Source organism: Symphalangus syndactylus, chromosome 8 (assembly GCF_028878055.3).
Source record: "Symphalangus syndactylus isolate Jambi chromosome 8, NHGRI_mSymSyn1-v2.1_pri, whole genome shotgun sequence".
Classification (NCBI taxonomy): Eukaryota; Metazoa; Chordata; class Mammalia; order Primates; family Hylobatidae; genus Symphalangus; species Symphalangus syndactylus.
In genome coordinates, this window is record NC_072430.2 from 77,198,295 (window position 1) to 77,224,480 (window position 26,186).

General features: G+C 38.3%; 1 protein-coding gene and 1 long non-coding RNA gene across 5 annotated transcripts in view; one reads left to right on the top strand and one right to left on the bottom strand.

Annotated features, from left to right (window-relative positions):
• MAP3K20 (mitogen-activated protein kinase kinase kinase 20) overlaps positions 1-26,186 on the top strand; it is a 204,406-nt gene that overhangs the window by 139,469 nt on the left and 38,751 nt on the right. For 2 of the 4 annotated variants that reach the window (XM_063644684.1, XM_055289761.2), the window contains exons 9-12: positions 1,062-1,136; positions 6,666-6,772; positions 14,313-14,448; positions 18,379-24,384. In XM_063644684.1, coding sequence (XP_063500754.1) covers positions 1,062-1,136; positions 6,666-6,772; positions 14,313-14,448; positions 18,379-18,753 — 693 coding nt within the window. In that variant the 3' untranslated portion in view covers positions 18,754-24,384. Of the gene's footprint in view, positions 1-1,061; positions 1,137-6,665; positions 6,773-14,312; positions 14,449-18,378; positions 24,385-26,186 lie in introns of those variants that run through there. The other 2 variants (XM_063644683.1, XM_055289760.2) reach the window with 1 other exon arrangement.
• Positions 1-26,186, bottom strand: part of LOC129488060 (uncharacterized) — an 86,485-nt gene that overhangs the window by 7,055 nt on the left and 53,244 nt on the right. Inside the window, exons 3-5 of the long non-coding RNA XR_010122165.1 lie at positions 12,915-13,035; positions 9,873-9,990; positions 4,482-4,594 (exon numbers count right to left, since the gene is read on the bottom strand). This is a non-coding gene — a long non-coding RNA (uncharacterized lncRNA). The remainder of the gene's footprint in view (positions 1-4,481; positions 4,595-9,872; positions 9,991-12,914; positions 13,036-26,186) is intronic.

Below are 26,186 nucleotides of genomic sequence, written 5' to 3' on the forward strand. Positions count from 1 at the left end.
GGATAAATAGAACTCAACAGCTACAAATGCACCCAGATGGAGTTGGGTTGTATTAACGACTCCAGTACTGGGAGTAGCACTTGTTATGTCAGAAATCATGATAAAGTTATGAATCATGCAAGAATCAATAAGCCTTTGATTTATTTGGTAGATGCATTCTGCAAAGTTCAGTGTATCTTAAAACTGTTCAAAAGAATACTTTGTGTTTATTTCTAAGTTAGTTAGATTCTAGGCCCAGAAAATTATAAACTTCATTGTTTGCTTGTTTTACTTACATGAATGTAAATGGGGCATTTGAAATTTTGTGGGATACAGGGGAGTTCTTGGTTATGCAGGATTGTATGGTATATTGAATTGTCTAGCATTCCTGACCTGTTATACTTAAAAGTCGATTGCAACCCACCAGTCTCTAAAACAAACACAAAGGCTTCTGTGGAATAGAGACACCACGAGTTCTATGAGAAGCACCACTGTAGGATGTTAGAATAGGACCATCCTCACATTATAATTTTTGTTGTATCGGGTCCTTAAAGTATATGGGTTTGACCAAAACAAAGCCATAATCAGTCATATGTTCAGAATGTCTTATTTACCACTGAGAAATGCACAGTTTAAATTATCTCTGTGATCTGTGCTCAGATGTTTTCAGAGTTGTATACCTACTGCCAAAGCTAAACTGGTTTCTAGTTACCTGGCCTATTTACATATATTGTAAGTTGCCTATAAAAGTACAGTGACATATGGTTTTATATTTAAGTTCCGACTTGCCCCCTTCTACTGTAGTTCTGTTTAGATATTTTGTTTTGTTGCATTAGTTGTACTGAACCTGACTTCTCCGTTCACTACAGTTCCCTTTCAAGAAAAAGTATGAGTCTTTAGAGATTACAAATGTAAACATAAATTGTCACTTGTCACATATTAATCAATGGAAGCTTTAAATTTCATGCCTTGATTATGTTCTTAAATTAACTCTATTATGACCCTTCAGATATGGTGTTTGCTGACATTAATGAATAAATCCCTGTGATTTATTTTGTTTTGTTTCCCTCTCTCTATTGTAGAGATTAACCATTCCAAGCAGTTGCCCCAGAAGTTTTGCTGAACTGTTACATCAGTGTTGGGAAGCTGATGCCAAGGTATACATACGTATTTTTGTTATTGTTTAGAATTCTGAAATTTCTCATTTGGCTTTCAGTTTTTAAAACTTAGGGTAACAAAATTCATTACAAAGCAAAGCTGGATTGATGTTCCCATGAGCCCCAGATTGACTGTTTGTTAAGGTTTTCTGTTGACATCTGCTTAATCTTGATCTCTAGAGACTCATTATTAACTCATTCTCATAGCACGCTTTGACATTCTGGATTCAGTACAAATAATTTATTTTTTTTTAATTTTTAGTAATAACTATTGCACCTATATGCTATTGAGATGGCTAAGACACAGTACTTATAATATGCCAGGCACTGTTCCAAACACTTTATGTATGTTAACTCATTTATTCCTCAGAATATCTCTATGAAATAGATGCCTCAATTATCCTCATTGAACAGATGAAGAACCAAGACATACAGAGGTTACATCATGAGCTCAAGGCCACACAGCTAGTAGGTAGTAGGGCTGGACATGAACTAGGTCTGGCACAGTCGCTGCTCTTAACCACTGCACTATTTTGCTTTTCTAGCCAAAGAGCAGACAAAAGTAGCGCTTCTAGAGCATCTTGATATGTACTCCCTGTCCAGCTTCAGTGATGTTTTTGAGCTCCACAATACAGTTAGAGAAATTCCAAAGCTTAGGCTTTCATGTGGTTATCACATTTGAGCATGAATGGCCCATATCCTTTCCCTGCAAAGATTATTTTAAAAGACTCTCGCATATATATGGAAATATTTACAGATGAAATGATAGGCTAGTCTTGGATTTGCTTCAAAACAAAGTGAAGGGAAATAGATGATGGTATAGATTAAACAGGATTGGCCATGATAATTTTTGAAGCTGAGTGATAATATATAGAGGTTCATTATATTGTTATCTCTACTTTTGTATATTTTGGAATTTTCCATAATGAGTTAAAAAATAAATATTCTTACAGATTAAAGATTAGAATAAGAGAGCAGTTACACTCAAGAAAGGAACAAAAATTTTATAGTTTAAATTTGTCCAGTTTTTTGTGGAAATAGAGGTATTAAAACTGATCTTTTAAACAGACACTTAAAAGAAAGACTAAAGAATCAAATTTCTTACTGAGTGTAAACCCTGTTCCAATCTGACCCCCAAGAAGAATGGCCATAAAATATACTCTGTTCTACAATATGTTTCTTTAGTGGGAATAACTCAGAAGCAGTTGGTGAGAATGGAGACTGGGGACTATGTTAGTATAACACAGAATTCATGTTGATGGTTCATGATGTTTCCCAACACATTGTTCCGCACTGAGCACAAAGTGTAATAATGCAGCCAACAAGGCAGCAAGGGACCAGTGCTATGAAGCCTATTCACTCCATGTGCTCCTTCTTGGCTTGGCTTAGCTTAACTTGGAAGAATTTGTTGCTGGTTCTCCCAGCAACAAACTGTTCTGTGTACATGTTGCAAAATCTTTGCTTTCACTCCTGTTCTTCAGACTTCCCTTACTCTTTTTTTTTAAGTAGAGTCCTAGATATTCCTAGTATTATTTTTACTAAAGAATCACCTTTTTAAACTGTTAGTATTTTATTTAGGATTGTTGTTCTTTTTATTAGTATTTGATAACACAGTTGCATGATTTTTGAATGGTCTGCCTTACTCCTGTTTAGGCCCTATAATTTTTAGTACATGATTTTGTAGAATGGGGATTTTTAAGCATTAAGAGAAATGCCTACACTTTGCAACTAATTCAGTAGAAACTATAAGCAGGTATTTTCAAGCTTGCTTTAAAACATTTATTTTATACTGTTAAAGTGGTATCATACTACCCCTTCCCTACCCTTCTTACTAGTTATATGTCCATTGTGACGTAGAAGTCATTTTGGACATATGTTTCTCTCTGATACATAAATAGAAATTTTGTCTGAAATTATTTGCATTGAATTTGATTATTGCAACTAGATCTCTATAATTGTGATCATATTTCAGTATGCAAAGCAAATTTTGAGTTTCTTAATTGAGCACTCAGTACCACATTAATTAAAATTCTAAGAACGTACATTTATGGTATATCCACCTTACACAACAAGAACATTAGGCCCAGTGTTGAAGCTGTGCAGCTGGCATGTCTTTAACATGTAGTAAGCTAACCCTTCTTTAGGACCAAAGAAATCTTGCATTCCAGCCACATGAAGTATAAAGGAAGTTTAAGATTGATTTTTATTTTCTAAATTCATGACATTTTATTCTGATTAAACAGTGACATGTCCCCTGTATATGATTTGGTTATATACCTGGCCACGACCCACATTTCCAACTCTCTCACTGCTGATCTCCTCTAGACACACCTTACATACTTTCATTCCCAAACAAGTTCTCCTCCTCCTTTCTCCTCTGAATACTTCATCATCAAGTCTTCCTTGGTTATTCTATTTATCCCACCCCAGGCTTAGCACTTTTCCTAAACCACAGTCTGGGCCTTACCTGGTGCAGCTGTATTTTTAAAGAAATATTTTCTTCCTAGATGGACTGCAAGGTTTCTAAGGGTGTGGAGGTAATTGTTACATGTATTTGCCTATTGCACATTACATCAGTTTGGAAAGTGGATGCCCAATTTGTTGTTGCCTGAAGTAGCCAGACCACAGTAAATTTCCTGAGAGGTACATCCATTTTCTGGCTAGAAATACGTAGCAGTTCAACCAGAAGTTAGTGCCAGTCCTATGCACATATGTAGAGCAATAGTTAAAGTACTTTTTTTTTAAGTCCTTAAATTTTTAGAGTATTAACATCTAGATTAAAATATTCAGCCCACCTATAGAACTGCTGTTCTTTTGCAATGAGGGTCGGGGGCGGGGTGGTGATGTATGCAAGAGAAAGCTGATATTAGGTAAATGTCAAGTCCTTCTAGTGGCTTACAATAGGTGCTCAAAATATTTTATTGAAGAGAAGGAGAAAAAAAGAAAAGGTGGGTATTGGATTCAGGTCCTAAAATGACATTTCTAAACAGGGAAAAAAATAAGTTGGCCTGGTGCAGTGGCTCACGTCTGTAATCCCTAGCACTTTGGGAGGCCAAGGCAGGCAGACTGCCTGAGCTCAGGAGTTGGACACCAGCCAGGCAACTCAGTGAAACCCCATCTCTACTAAAATACAAAAAATTAGCTGGGCATGGTGGCGCATTCCTGTAGTCCCAGCTACTTGGGAGGCTGAGGCAGGATAATCGCTTGAACCCGGGAGGCGGAGGTTGCACTGAGCCGAGATTGCACCACTGCACTCCTGCCTGGGTGACGGAGCGAGACTCTGTCTCCAAAAATAATAATAATAGTAAGTTGAAGTCATAAGTTCAATAGGAAGTAGTATCTTACCCTTATGTGATAAAAGATGTTGAAGAGTTTACGAACAGAGTCCTTGTGTTCTGTAACTTGCTTCCTGTGTGATGCTGGGCACTTCCTACTCTTCTGAGACTTGTGGTCCATATCTATAAAATGAAGATAACAAATAGAGAAATAATGTATGTAGATGCTTCACAAATGGTCCCAGTTTTTAATTTTTTTTTTGAATAAGCAGAGCCTACGTAATGCCTAAAAGGAACCTAATCCGCTTCAGAGGAATTTATATAAGATCCTAGACCAAGTGTTGTATTCTGTAACCAGAATACTCATAGAATATTATTACCACAAAAATCTATATTGTTATCACCTCTTAAATGTTCACTTTGATAACTTCTATCCAAGAGTAGGTTCTGACTATAAAATTAAATTTTTTCTAGGGATGCTGGTCATCCAATTACAGAAGAGTTTCACCTTATTTTAAGAATGATTAAATGTAGGGAAATTACTCTTTAAAAATTCATTAGCTCCTCCTGCTGCTTTTCCTTGCAAAATGAAAATCCTTTATTATATAATTAGTTATTTTGCAAATGATTAAAACATTTTTCAGGCCAGGCACAGTGTCTCATGCCTGTAATCCCATCACTTTAGGAGGCTGAGGCGGGAAGATCACTTGGGCCAAGGAGTTTGAGACCAGCTTGGGCAAGATGGCGAGACCCCTCTGTATAAAAAATTAAAAAATTAGCTGGCCATGGTGGCAAACACCTTTAGTCCCCACTACTTGGGAGGCTGAGGCAGGAAGATTGGTTGAGCCCAGGTGGTCGAGGCTGCAGTGAACTATGATCACGCCACTGCATTCCAGCCTGGGCAATAGAGCAAGACTCTGTCTTAAAAAAAAATCATTTTAAAACCTAATACATGCTGGGAGAAATTAAGAGGAGGACAAAGTTAAAGAAGATAAATAGAACATTTTTCAAGCTTCCTACTTAGGGCATTTTCCTCTTTGCTTATTAGAAGGCTTAATATATATCAGTAACATTTATCTATGTATGCACTCTTCAAGGAAAGACACAGGCACACACATGCACACAAGTGCCCTTGAAGGAGAATAATAATGGCAGAACTCAATATATATCCTAGGTTTTTATATTTCTGAGACATGGAAAAATTGCTTTTCTTAGTAATGTAGGAAGCACTTAAATCCTGAGAGCAAGCCACCTCAACATTGTTTCTTCTTGTTTTTGTGCTCTTAAAATGCATGTTTTAATTGCTGCAACTCTAATTTGTTCAGTAATGGTGTAATTACGAGGCATGATGAAGAGAGAATGTGCATCATCCTTTTTATTATCTTTCTCTTTTTGTTTTAACCTTTTGTCTCAACCTTGGCTACAGTCTAAAGAGATAGACTAGAATAGTTACTGCTAGCTCAAGAAACACACTTAACCACTGCTCATTTCTAGTGAACAGTACCTTATAGTGTCTTAGCATTAAAGCCAATTATAACAGAAAATAAATATTGAGAACAGTGAAGTTATGATGGCTTTAAAATTGGGGCTTTCTTTTTTTTACTTTACTTTTAGGTTCAGGGGCACATGGCCAGGTTTGTTATGTAGGTAAATTGTGTGTCATGGAGGTTTGGAGTACAGATTATTTCCTCACCCAGGTAATCAGCATAGTACCTGAATTTTTTTTGACAAACCAATTTGGGAAATTTTATTAGTTCCAATAGATTGATAGGTAGATTTCCCCCCAACGTTTATCATAAAAATGTTCAAACATAAAAGTGGAAAGAATTTTACAGTGAACACTAACATCCCACCAAATACAGTCTGCCATTAACTTTTTACCAGCTTTATCACGGAGATTTTTAAAGGACTTCACTGTTTCCTTTTAGGAGTTCTTAATCATAACTAAAAGAGAGAATTAGTGTTCTCTCTTCCTGGAGAAAAACATGAATTATCCCAACCTTAGGCCACATGATAGAAAAACAGCATCTGAATCTCTCCTTGTGAAGAGTTCACTGAAAATAAAGAATACAGTTCCCTAAACCTGAGTGATCTGATGACTGTAAAATAACTACATCAGGACACTGTATCATGTTTTATTTTATTATGGTGGGTTGAGTTTATTACTATGCTTGTAATAAACTTATTTACGTTTTCTCTTAAATATCTCCTTTCTTAAGTCCCAACAAATGATTACTTATTTTCTCTTCTTCAGAAACGGCCATCATTCAAGCAAATCATTTCAATCCTGGAGTCCATGTCAAATGACACGAGCCTTCCTGACAAGTGTAACTCATTCCTACACAACAAGGCAGAGTGGAGGTGGGTAGCCCCGACAGCAGGCCACAGTGTCTGGCTTTCAAAGACCGTCACTCGTCTCAATGAAGAAGTGAACCAGAGATCTGAATGACAGTCCTGATTTCTGAGCATAGCTTAGGGAAAAAGAAAAAGTTTTTTTATGATTTTGGAAATCTTATAAGTCCTGCATTTCATAAGTAAGCAAGAAATAGTGTTTCTCCAAGCTTGTTGCCTTGTGTAAGTATTTGAAAAGAATATTGAGGCCGGTCGCGGTGGCTCATGCCTGTAATCCCAGCTCTTTGAGGGGCCAAGGCGGGCAGATCACCTGAGGTCAGGAGTTTGAGACCAACCTGACCAACATGGAGAAACCCTGTCTCTACTAAAAATACAAAAAATTAGCCAGGTGTGGTGGCACATGCCCGTAATCCCAGCTACTCAGGGGGCTGTGGCAGGAGAATCACTTGAACCTGGAGGCAGAGGTTGCAGTGAGCCAAGATCATGCCATTGCACTCCAGCCTGAGCAACAAGAGTGAAACTCCGTCTCAAAAAAAAATTGAAATCATGTCTTCTGAGACAAAAGATGGTTACCAGACATTTCTCTGTGTTTACTCTTTGTTAGGAAGCTTTGTCCTCTGTTCTGTAAGAAACAAGAATACTGTTTACCTTGAAATTCGCAGAGCACTGTGTCTGCTAGTGAAGGGGGATAGGGAGACATCAAAAATACTCTTAAAAGAAAACTTGATGTCATAAATCCTATTAAAGCTTGTTAAATAAATTTAGTAATGAGAAAATTGTATTGCATGATTCGAAGAGTAAACCCAGGATGAAACATTTGAGCCAGGTCACATGATGCATGAATATAAATAGCATGTTTGGAAGCTGACATTATTCCCACCCTGACTCAGCAGAGATTTAGGTAACTTCATCTCTGCTCCTGATAGCCGTGGGCAGTAATGTGACGCCTTACGCCATCTGCTGATGCCAAATGAATACTGCATGCACTTTGAAAATTACTGCGTTGTTTACTCCTGTTACTACATACTTCTTTGGGCTTTCTGTTTGTTGTTTTACAATAACCTTATTTATTTGTATTCCTTCGAAATATCTATCTAGGGCCAGTGAGGTAAATGAATTTTTATTTAGGGATATAAAAATTATACAGTGAGCTCAAGTCTAGGTATAAGGGACTTTTTTCTGGGCTGAGATAATTAACAAAACATGTAAGTAATATTTGTTTTTTGCAGTAAGAGATCAGTATACATGTCATCAGATCATTCTTCTTTAAAATCCATATATAAGTTCCCATTACTCTTAAGACAAAGACCAGAATACTTGGCACGGTGGCTCACGCCTGTAATCCCAGCACTTCGGGAGGCCAAGGTGGGTGGATTACTTGAGCCCAGGAGTTCAAGCCCAGCCTGGGTGACACAGCAAGAATCATATACTTAAGAAGATTCACCAGACCCTCATTACTGTGGCCTCACCAGTGTCAGCTTAAGAAGATCATTCTCCCCTTAATTTCTGGCTTTCAGTCCCTCATCAGATGCTTATTTCTCCCCCATTCAGGATCTTTACAGGCAGTTTCCTCTTTTTTTTTTTTTTTTGAGACGGAGTCTCGCTCTGTCGCCCAGGCTGGAGTGCAGTGGCGCAATCTCGGCTCACTGCAAGTGCCTCCCCTCGGGTTCACGCCATTCTCCTGCCTCAGCCTCTCGGAGTAGCTGGGACTACAGGCGCCTGCCACCACGCCCAGCTAATTTTTTGTATTTTTTAGTAGAGACAGGGTTTCACCGTGGTCTTGATCTCCTGACCTCGTGATCCGCCCGCCTCCGCCTCCCAAAGTACTGGGATTACAAGCCTGAGCCACCGCACCTGGCTAGTTTCCTCTCTTTGAAGCTTATCCCGTTTCAGCTGTGTGCCACGCCTGCGGTCACACCCCACCTTAATTCCTGTTCATCATTTAAATAGCAGTTGAATAACACGTCTGCAGGGAAACGCTTCCTGACCCCAGGCCAGATCAGGTTCCACTTTATGTGCTCTGAGAGCACCTCCTTCATAGGCTTTACTGCTATTGGAATTAAGAAGTAATTTGGGCCAGGCACAGTGGCTCATGCCTGTAATCCCAGCACTTTGGGAGGCCGAGGCGGGTGGATCACGAGGTCAGGAGATCGAGACCATACTGGCTAACACTGTGAAACCCCATCTCTACTAAAAATACAAAAAATTAGCCAGGCATGGTGGCGGGTGCCTGTAGTCCCAGCTACTCGGGAGGCTGAGGCAGGAGAATGGCGTGAACCTGGGAGCCGGAGGTTGCAGTGAGCCGAGATCGCGCCACTGCACTCCAGCCTGGGCGACACAGCGAGACTCCATCTCAAAAAAAAGAAGTAATTCGGCAGTTAGTTGTTTAATGTGTGTCTCACAGGCTGAAATGTAAGAGAGGCAGACAATCACGTTTGTTCATCACTCACGGCATCAAAATGTGCCTTGAACACAGCATTTGCTCTGTAAATATTTGGGAAAGCAAGAGAGAAAATTACCATGGTGGTAATAATATAAAAAGAGATTGTGATATTATACAAGAGAATATAAATATGTATGTTTGCCATGACAAAAGTACTTCTTATATTCATTCATTCATTATCCATTCATTGAACTTCTGCTGGTGTGAGAACGACTGTTGCCATTCTGGTACTGGGCTGTAGCAATGAGCACAAGAGTCCCAGGGCATGTGGAGCTCTCCAGCCCAAGTGTCCAATGTTAAACTATTAAGTATATTCAAAACTATCACATTTCTATTTTGACAAGTATTATGACAGAGAAATATACTAGATGTTTGAGAGCATATAGCCATGAAATCTGATCTAGTCCAAGGACATAGTAAAAGGATTTTGGAGAAAATGCTATTTGATCTATTACCGAAGGGATTAGTAAGATTTTAATACCAAGATAGGGAGTCTTTTAAAGTATGTCAACAAGGCCAGGCGTGGTGGCTCACACCTGTAATCCCAACACTTTGGGAGGCCAAGGTAAAAGATTGCTTGAGCCCAGAAGTTCGAGACTAGCCTGGGCAACACAGACCTCATCTCTACTCACAATTTAAAAATTAGCTGGGCATTGTGACTCTAACCTGTGGTCCCAGCTACTCGGGAGGCTGAGGTGGGAGGATCACTTGAGCTGGGGAGGTCAAAGCTGCACTGAGCCGAGATCAGGCCACGACACTCCAGCCTGGGCTACAGAGTGAGATCCTATTCAAAAAAAAAAAAAGAAAAAAAGAAAAGAAATGAGAAGGCTGTGCAAAAATGTAGAGACACTTATTCAGCAAAGCATCATTGAAAAGCGTAAACCAGAAATGGTATAAAGTGCAATAAACAGAGAATTAAAATAAATTTAAAATGATGATATCTCCATACACAGAATAATATGGTCATTCCTAAAATCACAGATCTGATAAATGATTTCAAAGTAGAACCTACAGTCTAGTTTGTTTAGAATGATTCTATTTTTTATAAAATAAATATATATTGTTGTGTATATGTACACAGAGAAAAGTATCAAAAAGTCAGTGTTATCACTGGGTAATGGGATTATAGAGAGTGTTTTTTATTTGTATATCTTTATTCCCTACTTCTTCCACATTAAACATGGACTAGTTGCATGATAAATTCAATTTTTAAAATGCTTGAAGATGAAAGTGAGGGAAATAAAACTGATGATTGAGAACGGGGGAAAAAGGAGGTCCAAGACAGTGAAGTATCTTAGTAAAAGGCATACAGTTGCCTAAGGGGCCTCCTCATCTTTCAGGAACTGTTAATCCTGTTCTGAGAGCTGGAGAGAGAATATATGTCTTGACCTGAACCAGTAAACCAGTTTGAGCAGCAGCAGAGCTGTTTTCACTGAAGCAGGCAACTGGTTAAAAACAGGACTATAATAGTAATTTTAATAATAATAAACACAGTTGTCACTTATTAGGTTCTTACCAGATGCTTGTACTTCATTTAGATTTTCTTTTTTAATCCCCATAGCAACCCTAAATTATATCACAGATGCAAAGGTAAATTGAGTAACTTGCTCAAAATCATACAGTACTGAGAACAGAACCCAGGTGGTCTGGTAGCACAGGCCTGCCCTTGCACCCATGCTGTACAGTGCAGTTACTAGACTTGTGGCCGTTGTCATGCTGTCTTCTCATTAGCATGCAATATTCACTTGACTGAATTCCTTTTTAGCTAAGAGAAATATTACAGGGCATGACCATTTTAGGTTATTAAGGTGTCTAACTCAATATGTAAACTGCTGAAAAGAATTATGTTTTTATCAGATAATCTCAACATTTCAAAAGACAACACATTCAGACTACTCCCCTTTCCCCCCAACTTTTATCTAGCATCTGAAACCACATGACTAGTGTCCAAAGAGTGTTTTAGTAAATTAGAGTCACCGTGATCAGTGCAGCCTGATTCCAATCCTGCTGTGGTGTTTCTGGCAAATGATTATTTTCTGGCAGAACTTCCTCTACACATAGACCAGATGCAACTTGTATTTTTAGAAAACTGAATGGTTATTCTGAAAACTTTTTGAAACTACATTATTAAAAACCACATAAACTGTGTTCTTTCCTTTGACCTAATAAATGATAGGAACAAAATCTAGTGTCAGACTTTTCCTCAGTCATCAGATCTTCAGCTTATTTCTCCTCCCATTGACTTACTAGCAATAATGGCAATGAGCATTAAGAACAGAAAATGTGTCATCCTGTTGGTCCTGTTTTGGATTTTCATTAACCATGTGATTGTCTGTAGATCTGTGGCAACCTGCACTGAATGAGCCACACAGTGTTGTGATGAGCATTCAGATCTGTGTCTCTTGGCAAAACACTTGGTTGGTTGTGTTTCCTGTGGTGACCAAAGTACTCTCACCATGACATGCCTTCTTAAAAACAAAAAACCAGAGATCAAAAATGTAACCTTTAAAATTTGTGCAATGTTAGCACAAATCATGTAATATATAACACTACATTTAATAAACAGATTATACATTTATCATGTAATACATATTCTGTATCACTCTTTTACAAATTGACCTTTTATTTCAAAGTAAGTTTCTGTCTGATGAAAGAAGATAATTACAGTTCATTGCCTGTTTTTGGCATATGGAAAATTGATACTAGTTGACATTGACCTTGATTGGATTTGGCTTACGAAAAGACCATAATTTTCATCAACTAAGACATTTAAACTATATTTTTAGAACAAGAAGTTTATAAAAATATATCAACAAATGTATTTGATGCAAAACAATGCACCAAAAAAACCAAGGGAGCAGCTGGTTTTATGTCATCTCCGGGTTGGAGTCACATCTCTAATGGCATATAACCTCACACACAATCGATTTCAGACTCTGCAGTGTTGGGAGTGCTGTTGGAAAGCTGAGCCTGAGAGACAGATTGAGGAAGGAGATTTACTTGGTGTTTGTTTCTGTGTTACAGCTTTCCGTCCATTTAACTCTTGATCCGTTTTCCAGAAGTGCTCAAAATCGCAGTAGGCTCTCAGAGCTGGAACTTGAGATGCATCTTTGGCTTAAATTACAAGTGAAATAGAATGTAGTGGCCATTTACCCTGGTCTAAAAGAACATCGGTGAGATTAGTCTCACTGGCAGGGGTGTGGGGACTGGGTCGGCAGAAGCGCTGTGTAGATGCTGGCCCAGGCATCTGCCATTGCACAGAGTGCACCCAGCTCCACCACCTCCTTGCCGCCTTCTGACCGCCTCACTGACTGAAGATGGCTCACTCTTTTCTTTTTTTGTGACAAAAATTTACCCTAAGGTTTTTCACATTTTTTCCCCCTCAGTCCTCCATTGAAAAATAAAAACTTTGTTTACGTGCATAGGCATAATATTTTTGTCAGAAATATCAGGGATAAAATTTAGATTTTATGGTACGGTCATAATTCTGAAAGATTGCTGATTCACTGCCTTCTTTAGGGACTGTAATGTGACTTATAGCCTTTTATGATTTTTCAAATGGCACCAGTAAAAGGGACAGGGTGTTGATATTTGTGGGTGGTGCAGCAGAAGCTTCTTACACCTGATTGCTGCCTCCCTTGCTCTGAGGTGCATTTCAGACAAGTAGGGAAGTGAAGTGTTGAGCCAAATCCAGACCCACCTCCATACCTGTTCAGAGTTGGATTTTGCCAGTGAATGCCTGAACTTTTTGTTTTCATTCACTTGGTTGTTATCTGTAAGAGCATTGGAATGTTCCAGTAAGAGTAAGCTGTTCACTTACTCATTCTCCCTAGAAAGAAAAAGACAGACTTTGGTTACATATATTCATTAACTTAGATGTGGGGGCTTCTACCTTCCATAGTCAACGTCTCAATCATGATTATGCCATCGCAACACAGGATTGCCTCAGCGGCACCTGGAAGCAGTAGCCGGCAGCACCCAGCAGCTATTCTGCAATAGTCACCCAGTTCCCATCTTCTTCTGCATCCTTCTCTCCAGTGCCTTCTCTAGCCCTTGACTTCCCTCTCCCTCTCCCTCATTCTCTCAGTATTGTTGCTTACTTACAGGCTTTTCAGAAACTCAAGGGAAAGAGCTTCCAGTTCTCAGAACATAAATTTAGACTTAAACATTGCAACAGCCCTAAAGGAGAAAAACGTTTGTGCTGAGCCATGGTACCAGTTCCACTTTCTGTGAAGAACAGATTTCTGTAACATGGCACATGGTTCCAAGTGGTGAGGTTTGTTTGGCCTATAGACACAAAGGGGATAACTTCCTTTAAAATTATTAGAATTAAAAGGAACCTTAGAGTTCATCTGGCCCGGGGTTTTCTACACTTGCCTGATTGTAAAAATTACTCGGATCTCTTATAAAATAATGAAAATTCCAGGGTCTCACCCAGGCCTACTGACTCATGAGCTCTAGGGAAGGGTCCTAGAAATCCATGTTTTGTTGGGTTTCTGGTGTGTGGTTTTTTTAAAAAACAAGTTGCCTATGTAAGTCTAAGGATCAGGCAGGTAGGAGAACCCTAATGTACTATAACCACCACCCCTTACAACCAAGGAAACTAAGACAGGTTAGTCAATTGATTGCTTGGGTTACTCAGCCAATGAGTAGCCTAAAGTGTCATCTCAACCACTTACTGATGGTGTGTTGTTGACCACCTAACCTGAGTATCATTTTCCCACCTATACTATGAGATTAATACCTGTTTCTTGGGACTGTTATGGGAATAAGATGAGATCATATATAACATCACTTGCAAACTAAAAAGCTAGATAAATGTAAGCATTTACTAAATGGCTGTACCAGGACACCAGCTCCATAGGTTATGCTGCACCCCAGTGGCCCTTCAACACTTTGTTGAAATATTTTGAGCTTATTTTTCCAAGCTAGAAACTACCTCTTGATATTTAAGGATATGAAAGATTCCTTCTCCTCTGGCAGTTTCCTGGTTGATTTTAAAGCACCAGCATGTGTCTTTTACTTTGATTAGCATTCTGATGGACCCACTAAGCGCTTGATATCTCTTAAGTAAAGTTGAGACTTACACCAGCTATCCCTGTGCAGGTGCGAAATTGAGGCAACTCTTGAGAGGCTAAAGAAACTGGAGCGTGATCTCAGCTTTAAGGAGCAGGAGCTTAAAGAACGAGAAAGACGTTTAAAGATGTGGGAGCAAAAGCTGACAGAGCAGTCCAACACCCCGGTGAGTACCCTCCCCCTTCGCCGTCTTTCCACTTGCGGCTCGTAGGCTGCGTGGCTAAGCATGGCAGCATGGCACCTCTTCCCCTGCCTCCCGCTGCCCCCTCCTCATTTCCTGCCTCGTGCCTGTGTATTAAAGGGCCCGCGTGTGGACTCAAGCAGCATTCATACCTAATTTCAATTAATAAAATGCCAGAGATTTAAAAGAAAAGCTTATCCTATTTCTGGTTCCTTCCTTAAGAACTGTTATTCTGTCAGTGTGTTTGTATATTAGAATTACAATAATAAAATCCGATGTATTTTCACACCATCTGCTCAATCTCAGAACATGCACCTCGGTGCTGATTAACTCCTTCTAGTCGCTCAGTCATTAATAACTGTAACTCCAGCAGCTCACTGACTAAACAGAGTCTTTGATGTGTCAGAACTTAACCATGTTTTCCCTCTAAAATGGAGCTAACCATGATGACATGCAAATGAGAAGCATTAATATTTCGTACTCAATTTAGTGTTATGATCATGGGCAGCAAAATATTGGAAAAAGATTCTCTCTGGACAAGCTTTCAGTATTTATTACACCTAGGCAGTATCTTGTTTTCTCCCAAGTCTTGTATTTAGAGGAATATAAAAATTATTTTTAAGCATTTCACTGGTTATACACTAACCTTGAGCTTACATGCTGATGTGATATTATTCAAGTCTAATCAAATTGCAGCATTCTTTCCTATTTTAAATGGCATAACATTTTCAGGAATTAAGTATACATTTATAATTGTTTTTTTTTCCAGGGTTTTTAATGGGCAATATTTGTTCACTTAAAATTACCCAAGTAATGGTAGATTAAAAGTAAACATATATTTAAATTCATTTTTTATAGTTGCTATGGTGATTATGCCAAAAAATACTGAAATGCTGTTCATTTTGTGATCTTCAAAAAGCTTTCCTATCTTTAAAAGTCTTAATCTTCATTAAGCAGCCAGTGCCCAGTTGCAAAGTATTTTCCAGTGTCTAAAGAATAAAAGTTTGTCTCCTTCCCAACTTGTGTGGAGAAGCAACCTGATATCCAAAAAAGGAAAATACAATGAAGCTAAATGTTTATTATCAGATTCAACTTGGAAAAAAAGGACTTTGGTTCTCCAGGGAATTCCAAAATGAATTGAATTGCTATCCAGAACACTATCATGGAACATTTTAAAAGTGCCACATTTTATCTGTGAATTTAACTTGGCTCGTGAGAGAAAGACAATGAGGGAAGTCTCCTGTTCTGGCTGGCTGGGTGTCAGCAGGCAGCCTCTGAAAGCCTCCCTCTAGGGTTCTGCACAGGAGCAGTGCTTCTCCCACAGCTCATGAGGGACAGGAGCAAAAATGTGACCTCGTCCCTAGAGCACAGCTTCTGAAGTCTGTGAGGTTTTGTTTTGCTTTAAAATGCGTTGAAATCTAAAGCTGTAAAGCATTGCGTGGCTTGACTCTTTCTAAATGTAGTATTTTAAGAAAAAACTTTACCCATTCACATATGCTTCAGAACCTTTCTTTAGTTTTTTGGCATCAGTTTTGCTAAGAAATGGGCTGCCTTGCACACATTATTGCTCTTAGTAACATAGTTGCGTAATAAATAATAAAGTGCTCTACAATAAAGCTCTGTGTGCTCGGTAGGTTGCCTGCTTGAGTTTTTAACCCCACAAAACTTTCTGTGAAGGAACTGCTCTGAGGGCTACCATCTAACAATGGACAGCCTGCAGCACAATCTCAATGAGATCTTCTTCTTTTTTCCTTATGGGAGATAAGTTTCCTTTCTTTACAGTACTTGCTTTTAATGTGTCTTCTGCTTAGAGCTGGTATTTCTGAAGGCAAGAAAGTTTATGTTCAGATATTTTGTAAGTAGGTATTTTCTTTTGTCCTAACATCAGTTTCTGTTTAGCTTTAACTGAGATTTCTTAGAGAAAGATGAAATAAACGTTTTAAAAAGGAAGTGGCTGGAGGTTTAGCTTTCCTGTAGGTGGCCTCATCTTAATTATGTAAGTTTAACATTTATGTAACTTCATAAAAAATTGTATCATTGAATTAATTTCAAGGGCACTATTTTCTTTCCTAAAACTAAAACATTAGTTAAGGATATTTGGGGAGATTAATCCTTTATGCGTAAATATGGATAATGTTTATTTTCTAATTATAGTTGAAGCTTGATGTAAACTTTTTATTTATTTTAAGAATACAGGCTTATCTGAGAAACATTTATGGAGATCTTTAGAGTCAAACCTAATGTGAGGAAGGACCCTCAAAATAATACAATGAGCCACAAAGAGTTCCCGAGAACATCTAACAATTGAAAACGAATTTCAGAAGCTGAGAAGTTTGACTGCAAGGGAAATAACATCCTGTTTCCAATGTGTAAAGATCTAAAGCAATTGTTTTCTTTCATATAATGGATACTTTTCAGTTGAATTATATGAAATTAAAGTTATTGAACTAACAACTCCAAGAGGGTTTTTCCCAAAAGTGCAAGCTACTTTTTAAAAACTCAGCTCCAACTTCACTTTAAAAATTTGGAAACTGAGGCCGGGCACGGTGGCTCACGCCTGTAAACCCAGCACTTTAGGAGGCTGAGGGGGGTGGTTCACGAGGTCAGGCGTTCAAGACCAGCCTGGACAGCATAGTGAAACCCCATCTCTACTAAAAATACAAAAAATTAGCTGGGTGTGGTGGTGGGCGCCTGTAATCCCAGCTACTCGGGAGGCTGAGGCAGGAGAATCACTTGAACCTGGAAGCCTGAGGTTGCAGTGAGCCGAGATAGTGCCACTGCACTCCAGCCCGGGCAACCGTGTTAGACTCTGTCTCAAAAAAAAAAAAAAAAAAAAAAAAGATAAGGAAATTGATCCTGAATATTAGGTACCAGAATATAGAGGTTATCCCAGTATATTATTTGTACATTAGTTATCATAAATGTATCCATATTGCAACTACGCCAAAAACATAAGCCTTGATATGCTTGTTTCTCAAAAGAAGAGGCAGTAACATTTTTCATATGCTAGTAGTTTTACCCCTGAAATGGATATGCCCAAATATTTATGGGAATAAGTTGGCTGTTCAAATTACGTAAAGTAGAAGATAATGTCTGTGACCACTGTGAGTGGTGACATCTTAGAAAAAAGTTCTGTTGTTGAAAGAAGAAAACTTGAATATTAGAGCATATTAGAACAATCTAAATTAACACTATTTTCCTTTCTTCCCAGTTTTCATGTGTTTACATACTTACGTCTAACTTAAATGTGAGACAGAATCTAGAATTTGTTCACAAGTGAATTATTTAATAATTTGAATAAATAGTATTACATCAGTTCTGGCTACAATAAATAAATAAGTGGAAGCAAGTGAATTCTAGACTAATTTTTAGTGTATATTGAGAGTACTAATCCAGATAAAAAGGTAGTTAATAACCCACATTTCCCTAGAACTGTATAGACTGCCGAACTGTTTTTTGTGCTTCCTCTAAGCTTTTCTTTTGGGTACAAAGTTTCTTAATTTTTCATTTGAGATCTAATCTCTGCTTAATTTCTTTTTAAAAAAATATAATGGTTAATTAAATGTTTCCTTATGAAAGTGAAATTGGGAAAAGTCAAGATAAATCCTAAAAACTATTTTGTTTTAAGCAAAATGAGGGCTTAAAACGTGCAACTTCTTTTCCATTTGAAATTTGGCTTGCTGTGGTGCTTTGCAAACTTTTGGTTCTGATTTATCCTGTCATTCATAAATTATGGCAAATATGCTGGAGCCAAATCTGCCATTAAATAAATTCTCACATAATTCCCCACATTCATTTATTTCACTAATCATTTACCTCCTGTATAGTGCCAACTAATTTTGTGGTATCTATTTTCCTGATTTAAATTGGTCCTAATTTCTCTTTTTACTTCTGTCCTTTCTTCTCTTTTGATAGCTTCTCTTGCCTCTTGCTGCAAGAATGTCTGAGGAGTCTTACTTTGAATCTAAAACAGAGGAGTCAAACAGTGCAGAGATGTCATGTCAGATCACAGCAACAAGTAACGGGGAGGGCCATGGCATGAACCCAAGTCTGCAGGCCATGATGCTGATGGGCTTTGGGGATATCTTCTCAATGAACAAAGCAGGAGCTGTGATGCATTCTGGGATGCAGATAAACATGCAAGCCAAGCAGAATTCTTCCAAAACCACATCTAAGAGAAGGGGGAAGAAAGTCAACATGGCTCTGGGGTTCAGTGATTTTGACTTGTCAGAAGGTGACGATGATGATGACGGTGAGGAGGAGGATAATGACATGGATAATAGTGAATGAAAGCAGAAAGCAAAGTAATAAAATCACAAATGTTTGGAAAACACAAAAGTAACTTGTTTATCTCAGTCTGTACAAAAACCAGTAAGGAGGCAGAAAACCAAGCACTGCATTTTTAGGCCAATCACATTTACATGACCGTAATTTCTTATCAATTCTACTTCTGATTTATTTTTGCTTACAGAAAAATCGGGGGAGAATTAAGCCAAAGAAGTATATTTATGAATCAGCAAATGTGATGCCTGATTATAGAAATTTGTGATTCTATATACAATACAGGACTTTTAAAGTAATGACATTCTGGCATTTTCTTTTTTAATGAATACTTTTTAGTTTGTATTTGACTTTATTTCCTTTATTCAAATCATTTTTTAAAACTTACATTTTGAACACTCTTAACTCCTAATTGTTCTTTGACACGTAGTAATTCTGTGACATACTTGTTTTTTCTTATAGCAATACACTGTAATATCAGAAATGGTTGGCCTGAGCAACATAGTAAGACCTCGTCTCTACTAATAATTAAAAAATTAGCTGGCATGGTAGCACACACCTGTAGTCCTAGATACTCGGGAGGCCAAGGCAGGAGGATTGCTTGAGACCTAGCAATCAGTCAGGGCTGCAGTGAGCCATGATGGCACCACTGCACTCTAGCCTGGGCAAAAGAACAAGACCCTGTCTCAAAAAACAAAAAAAAGAGAGAAAGAAAGAATTGATAGTACAAAATCCAACAACAATACTGAGATGAAAGAAGGTTATAACAAAATGCTCTTCAGAAATACCTAAGTGTTGAAAATTTTTGGTACTAAATAGCACAGCTGCTCAAAGTAAAGCCTGAGCAGTGTTCTCAGTAGTGTATTTGAAGGAAAAATACCCTGATTTGAAACCAACAGCAGATGTTGCAAACTTTCATACCACTGCTGGCCATGGAAGCTTCTTAACAACACACTGTCATTTAAGGATATGCTTGTGCTTTATACAAAGAGAAAGATGTGGTCTTAAGGGGATGCTTCCAGGGGGGTGAGTTCATGCCTCTCCTGGATTTTCCAGCAAGTGGGGTATGCGTGGTGGTTTGTTTTTTAGAGGGGCATAATAATCCAGGATTCTAAGCATATGCTTAGCTATTTTAAAGAGGAAATTAAATATTACAAAAGAAATAGTAAAGATAAGTTATCCTCACTTAGGCAAAAGCAGAGGTCCTTTCCATACCAAGTTTAGCCTACCAGGGTTGTTTTTTGTTTTAACCCTGCTTAATAATGTTGGTGTTTTAGAAGTAGATACAGGCACTGCTCTGAGAACCTGGCTAGCCAGGGATATTCTCAGAATGTTATCACCTATTTGTCAAAGCTTGTTTAAATTATAAAACACTTTTAATTATATATATAAGAGGCAAAAGAACTAAGACTTTTTTCAATCTAAATTAGAAAGGAGTGTCATTATTTGACTGTTAAACCAAAATATTTTTGGTGGGTCTTTTTATGAAGTTTAAAGAAAGGACATCATCATAGATATGATATAATAGTATTTCTAACTATATTTGATCATTAAAAGCCTCTTGGAATTTGAAGCGTGACATGTTTCTAATGCCCCTTGAGAGCTGAAAAATACCACATAATGATCAGTATGCTGTGCCAGCTTCATTTGGGGAGAAATAACTTCACTTGGGGAGAACAGAATGTTCTGGGTGTGAGGTGTACAGCAGTCTAGGTGGCATAGTGATGAAGAAAGGGATCAGAGTCCGACTGTCACTCAGAATCCTGGGCCCAGTTGCTCGACAACCTTGGGAAAATTATTTAATCTTTGTGTGTCTGTTTGCTGATCTTCAACGTGGGAATAAAATAGTACTTACTTGAAAAGATTATTGTGCGGATTAAAAGAAATAATATATGTAAAGCACTTTAACACAGCACCAGGCCCATGGAAAGTGGCTGGTTAATGTTAGCTACTATGAATGGTGCCAGTGAAGACACTGAAAGATAAGTGACTTCGGTAACCTTCTGGAAAACTAGCCGTTTCAAATAATATTTTCTCTGTAGTATGAGATGAAATTAAAAGTGGAGAGCTTTCAGGAAAGATAAAGAGAACATTCTTGGAATGTAAGCTAAACAGATTTCTTCTATTGCCCTTTGAAAACTATGAGCCCTGGCCAGCTTAACCTGGTCTGAGGTGAGACTAAACACAAAAACAGTAGATAAACCTCTCCCTAAAAGATGGATTCCCCCACATACCCATGCTACTAGTTTCTCTGTCTATTCACATATATGTACAAATACATGAACACAGCTTGTCTGTGCTCAGACATAGAGAAGTACTACCTGACTTGAGTCAATGCACTCAAGCAGAAAAGCTTGGAGTAGAGTAGAAGGGAGGGCTTGGGTCTCCTGTCTTTCCAGCATGCCCTGGGGTGCAGTGGTCAGCCATCTGAGGAGAGAGCCAGTTTACAAGGCAAAGATACAGTCATTCATTCAACACATATTCATAGAGCTCCTTCTCTGTGCCAGACACTGTTCTGGAAGACAGCTAGATGAAAATCTTTGCACTCACAGAGCTTGCATGCCAGTGAGTGAAGATTGATGATAAATAAAGCAAATGTATCATATGTTCACATTTGATAAGTCTATGCCAAAAAGTGAAGCTGGGAAGGAGGATAAGGCCCGTGGGTGAGTGTTGAGGTTTTTAAAGTGTGGTCAGGAAAGGCCCCACTGGTAAGGTAACATTTGAGCAAGGCTGAAAAAGGCACGGGGATCTTTGGGGTTAACTCCGGGATCTCTGCACTTTATGTAAGAATGTAAACCTTGAGTCTCATTTAAGAATGATCAGCAATACATTTAGAACATATGAACTGAATGAAATGGACATTTTTTCTTAATTTACATATAAATCCACATGATTATACATAAAGTTCTGATGCATTAATAAAAGCAGCCAAATAGGGCCAAAGAGAAAAATAACAGGACTCTGTACTGGACCTAACTTTATCATTAATTAGGTAATATTTTCCTCATTTCTTTACTGCTGTCATTTTCCTCACCGGTATTCCAGAGATGGTCATAGCTCAGTACTCTACCACCAAGAACCTACAAGGAATTAGAATACAGCAGAATTGGCCTCAGTGAAGAGCTTAAAATTGTTCTCCTCGTAGAACTGGACTATTGATCATTACCACGTGACGTTGGCTCTATTACTTTCTGTTCCCAATCAATGTCCTTCTAGTGGTTTGAAAATGTTAAAACATCCCTGAAATCTAAATCATATAATCAGAATTGTATAGTGTCTCACTCTATCTGTAAAGATCATTTGGAAGACTTTAGACTCTATTAATTTTAAAAGGAATATTTATTAGCCATATGCAGAATTTCTAAGGATATTGTACAGCTTCTAATTCACTTTCCAGATCAATGTTTGAAATGGCAATTATCGTGTTGGATTTAGTTCCAATTACTTGATTTACAAAAATGTACATTTAGAAAGAGAAGGGTTAAAAGAGTGAGAAATGTAAACATTCAAAATGAGAATTGAATCTCTCAATTGTGGGAATAATTATCAGAGACATGCAACTGAAAATGTCTCACCTTTCATCTTTTTTTCTTAATTCATAAAGTTATCTTGTAGAATTTGATGAGACCCTCCTAGTCATTCTCAACTGGGGTGGTGCTGTCACCGAATGGTGTTTGAGAGTGTTGGGGCTAGGGCACATTTTTGGTTGTCACAGCAACTGGGGTGGCATTTGCTGCCCAGTGCCAGGAATAGTAACATTATGAATGCCAGGGACAGTGTGCTCAGTAAAGTCTTCTATCCAAAAGGGGCTGGGCTCGGTGGCTCACGCCTGTAATCCCAGCACTTTGGGAGGCCAAGGTGGGCAGATCACCTGATGTCAGGGGTTTGAGACCAGCCTGGCCAACATGGTGAAACCTTGTTGCTACTAAAAATAGAAAAATTAGCTGGGTGTGGTGTCACATGCCTGTAACCCCAGCTACTAGGGAGGATGAGGCAGGAGAATCACTTGAACTGGGGAGGCAGAGGTTGCAGTGAGCTGAGATCGCACTACTACGCTCCAGCTTGGATGGCAGAGTGAGACTTCATCTCAAAAAAAAAAAAAACAACAAAAAAAAAACCCAGTAGCATTGTCTCTTCCCCACTGACAAACTTATCAAATCCAGAAGCTTTAGAGTTTCGTGTCTAATTATTTTTCTCCTGAACAAAATTACCCAAGTCAAAACAAAATGTATTTTTAGAATTACAGCAACATACAACCTGAATTTTGTGAGTTTCGTGGCTTTATCTTAAATCACCATTTCCCTAAGGGGAAATGGTTTCTTTCTGCTTAAGAATGCTGGTGGCAACTTAATGAAACAGCCAAATCCACCAGGTCAGGTCACTCTCCCATTACACTGATTCCACAATAAAAAAAAAAAACTCATTGAGATAGCTACAATTCTATAGGTTAATTTAAAGCCTGCTTTTTCTACCCATTTTTGAAAGCAAAATTACATTTTACTATTTTACATAACCAGTGAAAAGAAGTTGAAAGCATATAGCTCACTGTTTTTAGTGCTCTGGAAATGTTGAGGGTGGGTTTTTAACCAGTGATTTTTAACATGCAGTGAATTTATTAGACTTTTAAACACTAGCTAAGGTAGTCAAACTTGATCCCCATTAAAAATCAAGGAATTAGGGGTCGGGGGAGGGTTTAGGAGTGATCCAGAATGACTTCTCCCAGAATTACTGTGCGTATAACTTTATTTTTGAGAGTTTTCATTGGAATGGTAAGAGTTTTATGAAAGACAGTTTTAAAACTTATTCTGAGTTAAATATTAATACTTAAAAAAATTATTGTACTAGACTTATTGCAGCCTTTTGAAAGTAGCAGAGTTTCATCATACCACATATATAACAGAGCATAAATTTTCTATAATCAGGCACCTTTTGCTGCTTTTGAGTAAGACTGTTTTCCTGTGTAGGTGTTAAGCATTGCCAGACATAAAAATCTATTCTCTTCTCTCGATTGTAGCATAGCCTGACAGCTCTAGATACAGCATTTCTATGATGAAAGATGAGTGTCTATGTGGAAATCTAGAAGACTAGCCGTGTTTTCTCAGACTCCACCTTTGTTTGCACTCCGTTGCCTGTGAGGAGCTTTCTGGCATATGATTATTTACTTCAAAACTAGAGTTCCAAGCACCTACATTAATTATTTTATATTGTGTGCAGAATAGTATATCTTTTAATGTCAGATATGATACACTGCACATATTGCTTTTGCACTCTTAAAATTTTTGTACTAAATAATAGAAAATATTTATATTCTTTGAGTGTGAGCTTTGAATAGATGGCATTATCACTTTATTGTTTTTTTAACAAAAACTTTTTCTCAATTATTCTATTGCAATGTTATTCTGAGCAAGTCCTATGCCAAATATCTTGTATAATGTTTGTATGGAAGATTAAATTTTACTCTTGTGTGGTAAGACTATTCAGTTACTGATTTTATAGTTGGAATTTGATATTCCAGCACAAAGTCCACAGTGTATTCAGAAATCCAAGTTGGTGTCATACATTTCATTTTGATGTGAACTTTTCTTTGCTTTCCTTTGTTCTAAGACTCCATTTTGCAATAAACGTTTTGACAGTAAATCCCTTTGTTATGTGTTGCTGTGTATATAAGATCCCTGTTAGATTGGATTCCCAACATCCTTTGAAGGAATTGTTGTCACACGCATGCACACAAGTGTTAGCTTTTCTCTCCCTAAAGTCAGTGGGAGTGTAAATAATAAATTTGTAAAGTGATGGGACAGTCATGGGGTGGATTTGTTTTATTCCCCAAAGAAAGAAAGGCTTAGAACTCATCCTACAGCAGATACACTGATATGTTAACAAGGTACAGAAAACATAAAGGAAATGGTAAGCCACTCTGTGGCTGGAGATCATTAACTCTTATTCCCCATCTTGCCAAATTCAAACCGTCATGAAGCAGTGCCTGGCTCCAGCCTTCCTCTCACTGATCTTTGCAAGCATTGTGCAAAGAATCCTGCTGGAGTAAGCATCCAGCTGAAGCCAGTGCCTTTCCCTAGGCATCGTATTGGAGAACCATCCTCAGTGTGCAACCAACCCCCTCTCCTTTCAACATTAAAACCAAAGATTCTGGTTGTGATTAGTTATTTCATTTACAACTTCTATTCTATTCAAAAAATACTTATTTCTCAATTTTGTTTAGTACAACATTTGGGAATTTTATAAAAATAACACTACACATCCCCTCCCCCCATCCGTTTCTATAAAAGTGAGCCTTGATGCAGGAAAATATTTCTGTAACTCAGACTGTTGTTTCTTGAACAAACCAAAAAAGTTCCCTATTTCACATTTGCTTCTGTGATGGGAGAAGGGAATGGCATGATTCTGCAGCTGTGTCCAGCTGCCCTGTGAAGAGACAAAATTGTCACCTATTTTCTTGGATCCAATCAGCTTTAGATTCTGTTCCTCAAGTCTTTCTCCTTTCCCCATTATTAAACCAAGTGAGTGTGTGTGATGATTCCTACCCACCTCAAGTGTTTCGAGGAGGCAAGGGCAACCCTGGAGGGAAGGGAAGCACATGCAGGTAGCAGAGTATATGCAGAACAGGATCGATTTCAGTGTGTACTTTATGTCCTGACAACTTGTCTATAAATACTCAAACTTACCCATTCATATCCATTTCAGCTAGTGGGTTTTTCCACTTGCCTCCCCACCCTGTCTGCCTCATTTCCCCTTTTTCCTCCAACATGAACTCATTGCCTTCCATTCCCATCCTTCCCTCCTGTCCCTCCCTCTCCTGCCATGCCAGGTTTTGCCTCGTTGCTTCTCTTTACCCGGAATCACCTCTCTTCTTGCCCTGCAGGACCCAGCTCAAGCCGTGCTGCCCTCCATTCTCCCATCTTATTTTACAAATCCCTTTGTGAATACATCTGTCTATGGTATACCCATAGACATTGAACTCTATACCAGAGAACTTAGCATTCCAGTAAATGCACCCTTTAATTTTATTCATTCTTTAAAATGACTCAACAAAAATTTACCAGATACCGTATGCCAGGCACTATGTTAGGCATTAAGTAAACCAAGATTCAGGTGGCCTTGGAGTCCTCCAGGTATAATGTATACCTGTATTAGCACCGGTTAAATTAGAAGCTCCTTGAAGGCAGGGGCTGTGCCTTTCCTAGCAGAATTTTGAGCATGTGGGTACAAAATACCTATAAGTTAGAAAGGTTAACTCACCTACCCTCTGATTTTTAAACTAATAGTAAAAGCAACCAAACTCAACTTCTTTTTTTTGAAACTCACAAGAAAATATTATTTGTAACAGAAGATGAGTGATTTTTGCCATATTATCTCATAAGCAATTCATTTCTGGGGGGCAAGTTAGGCTAGTTAAAGCTAATAGCTGTACCAAACTCTAATTT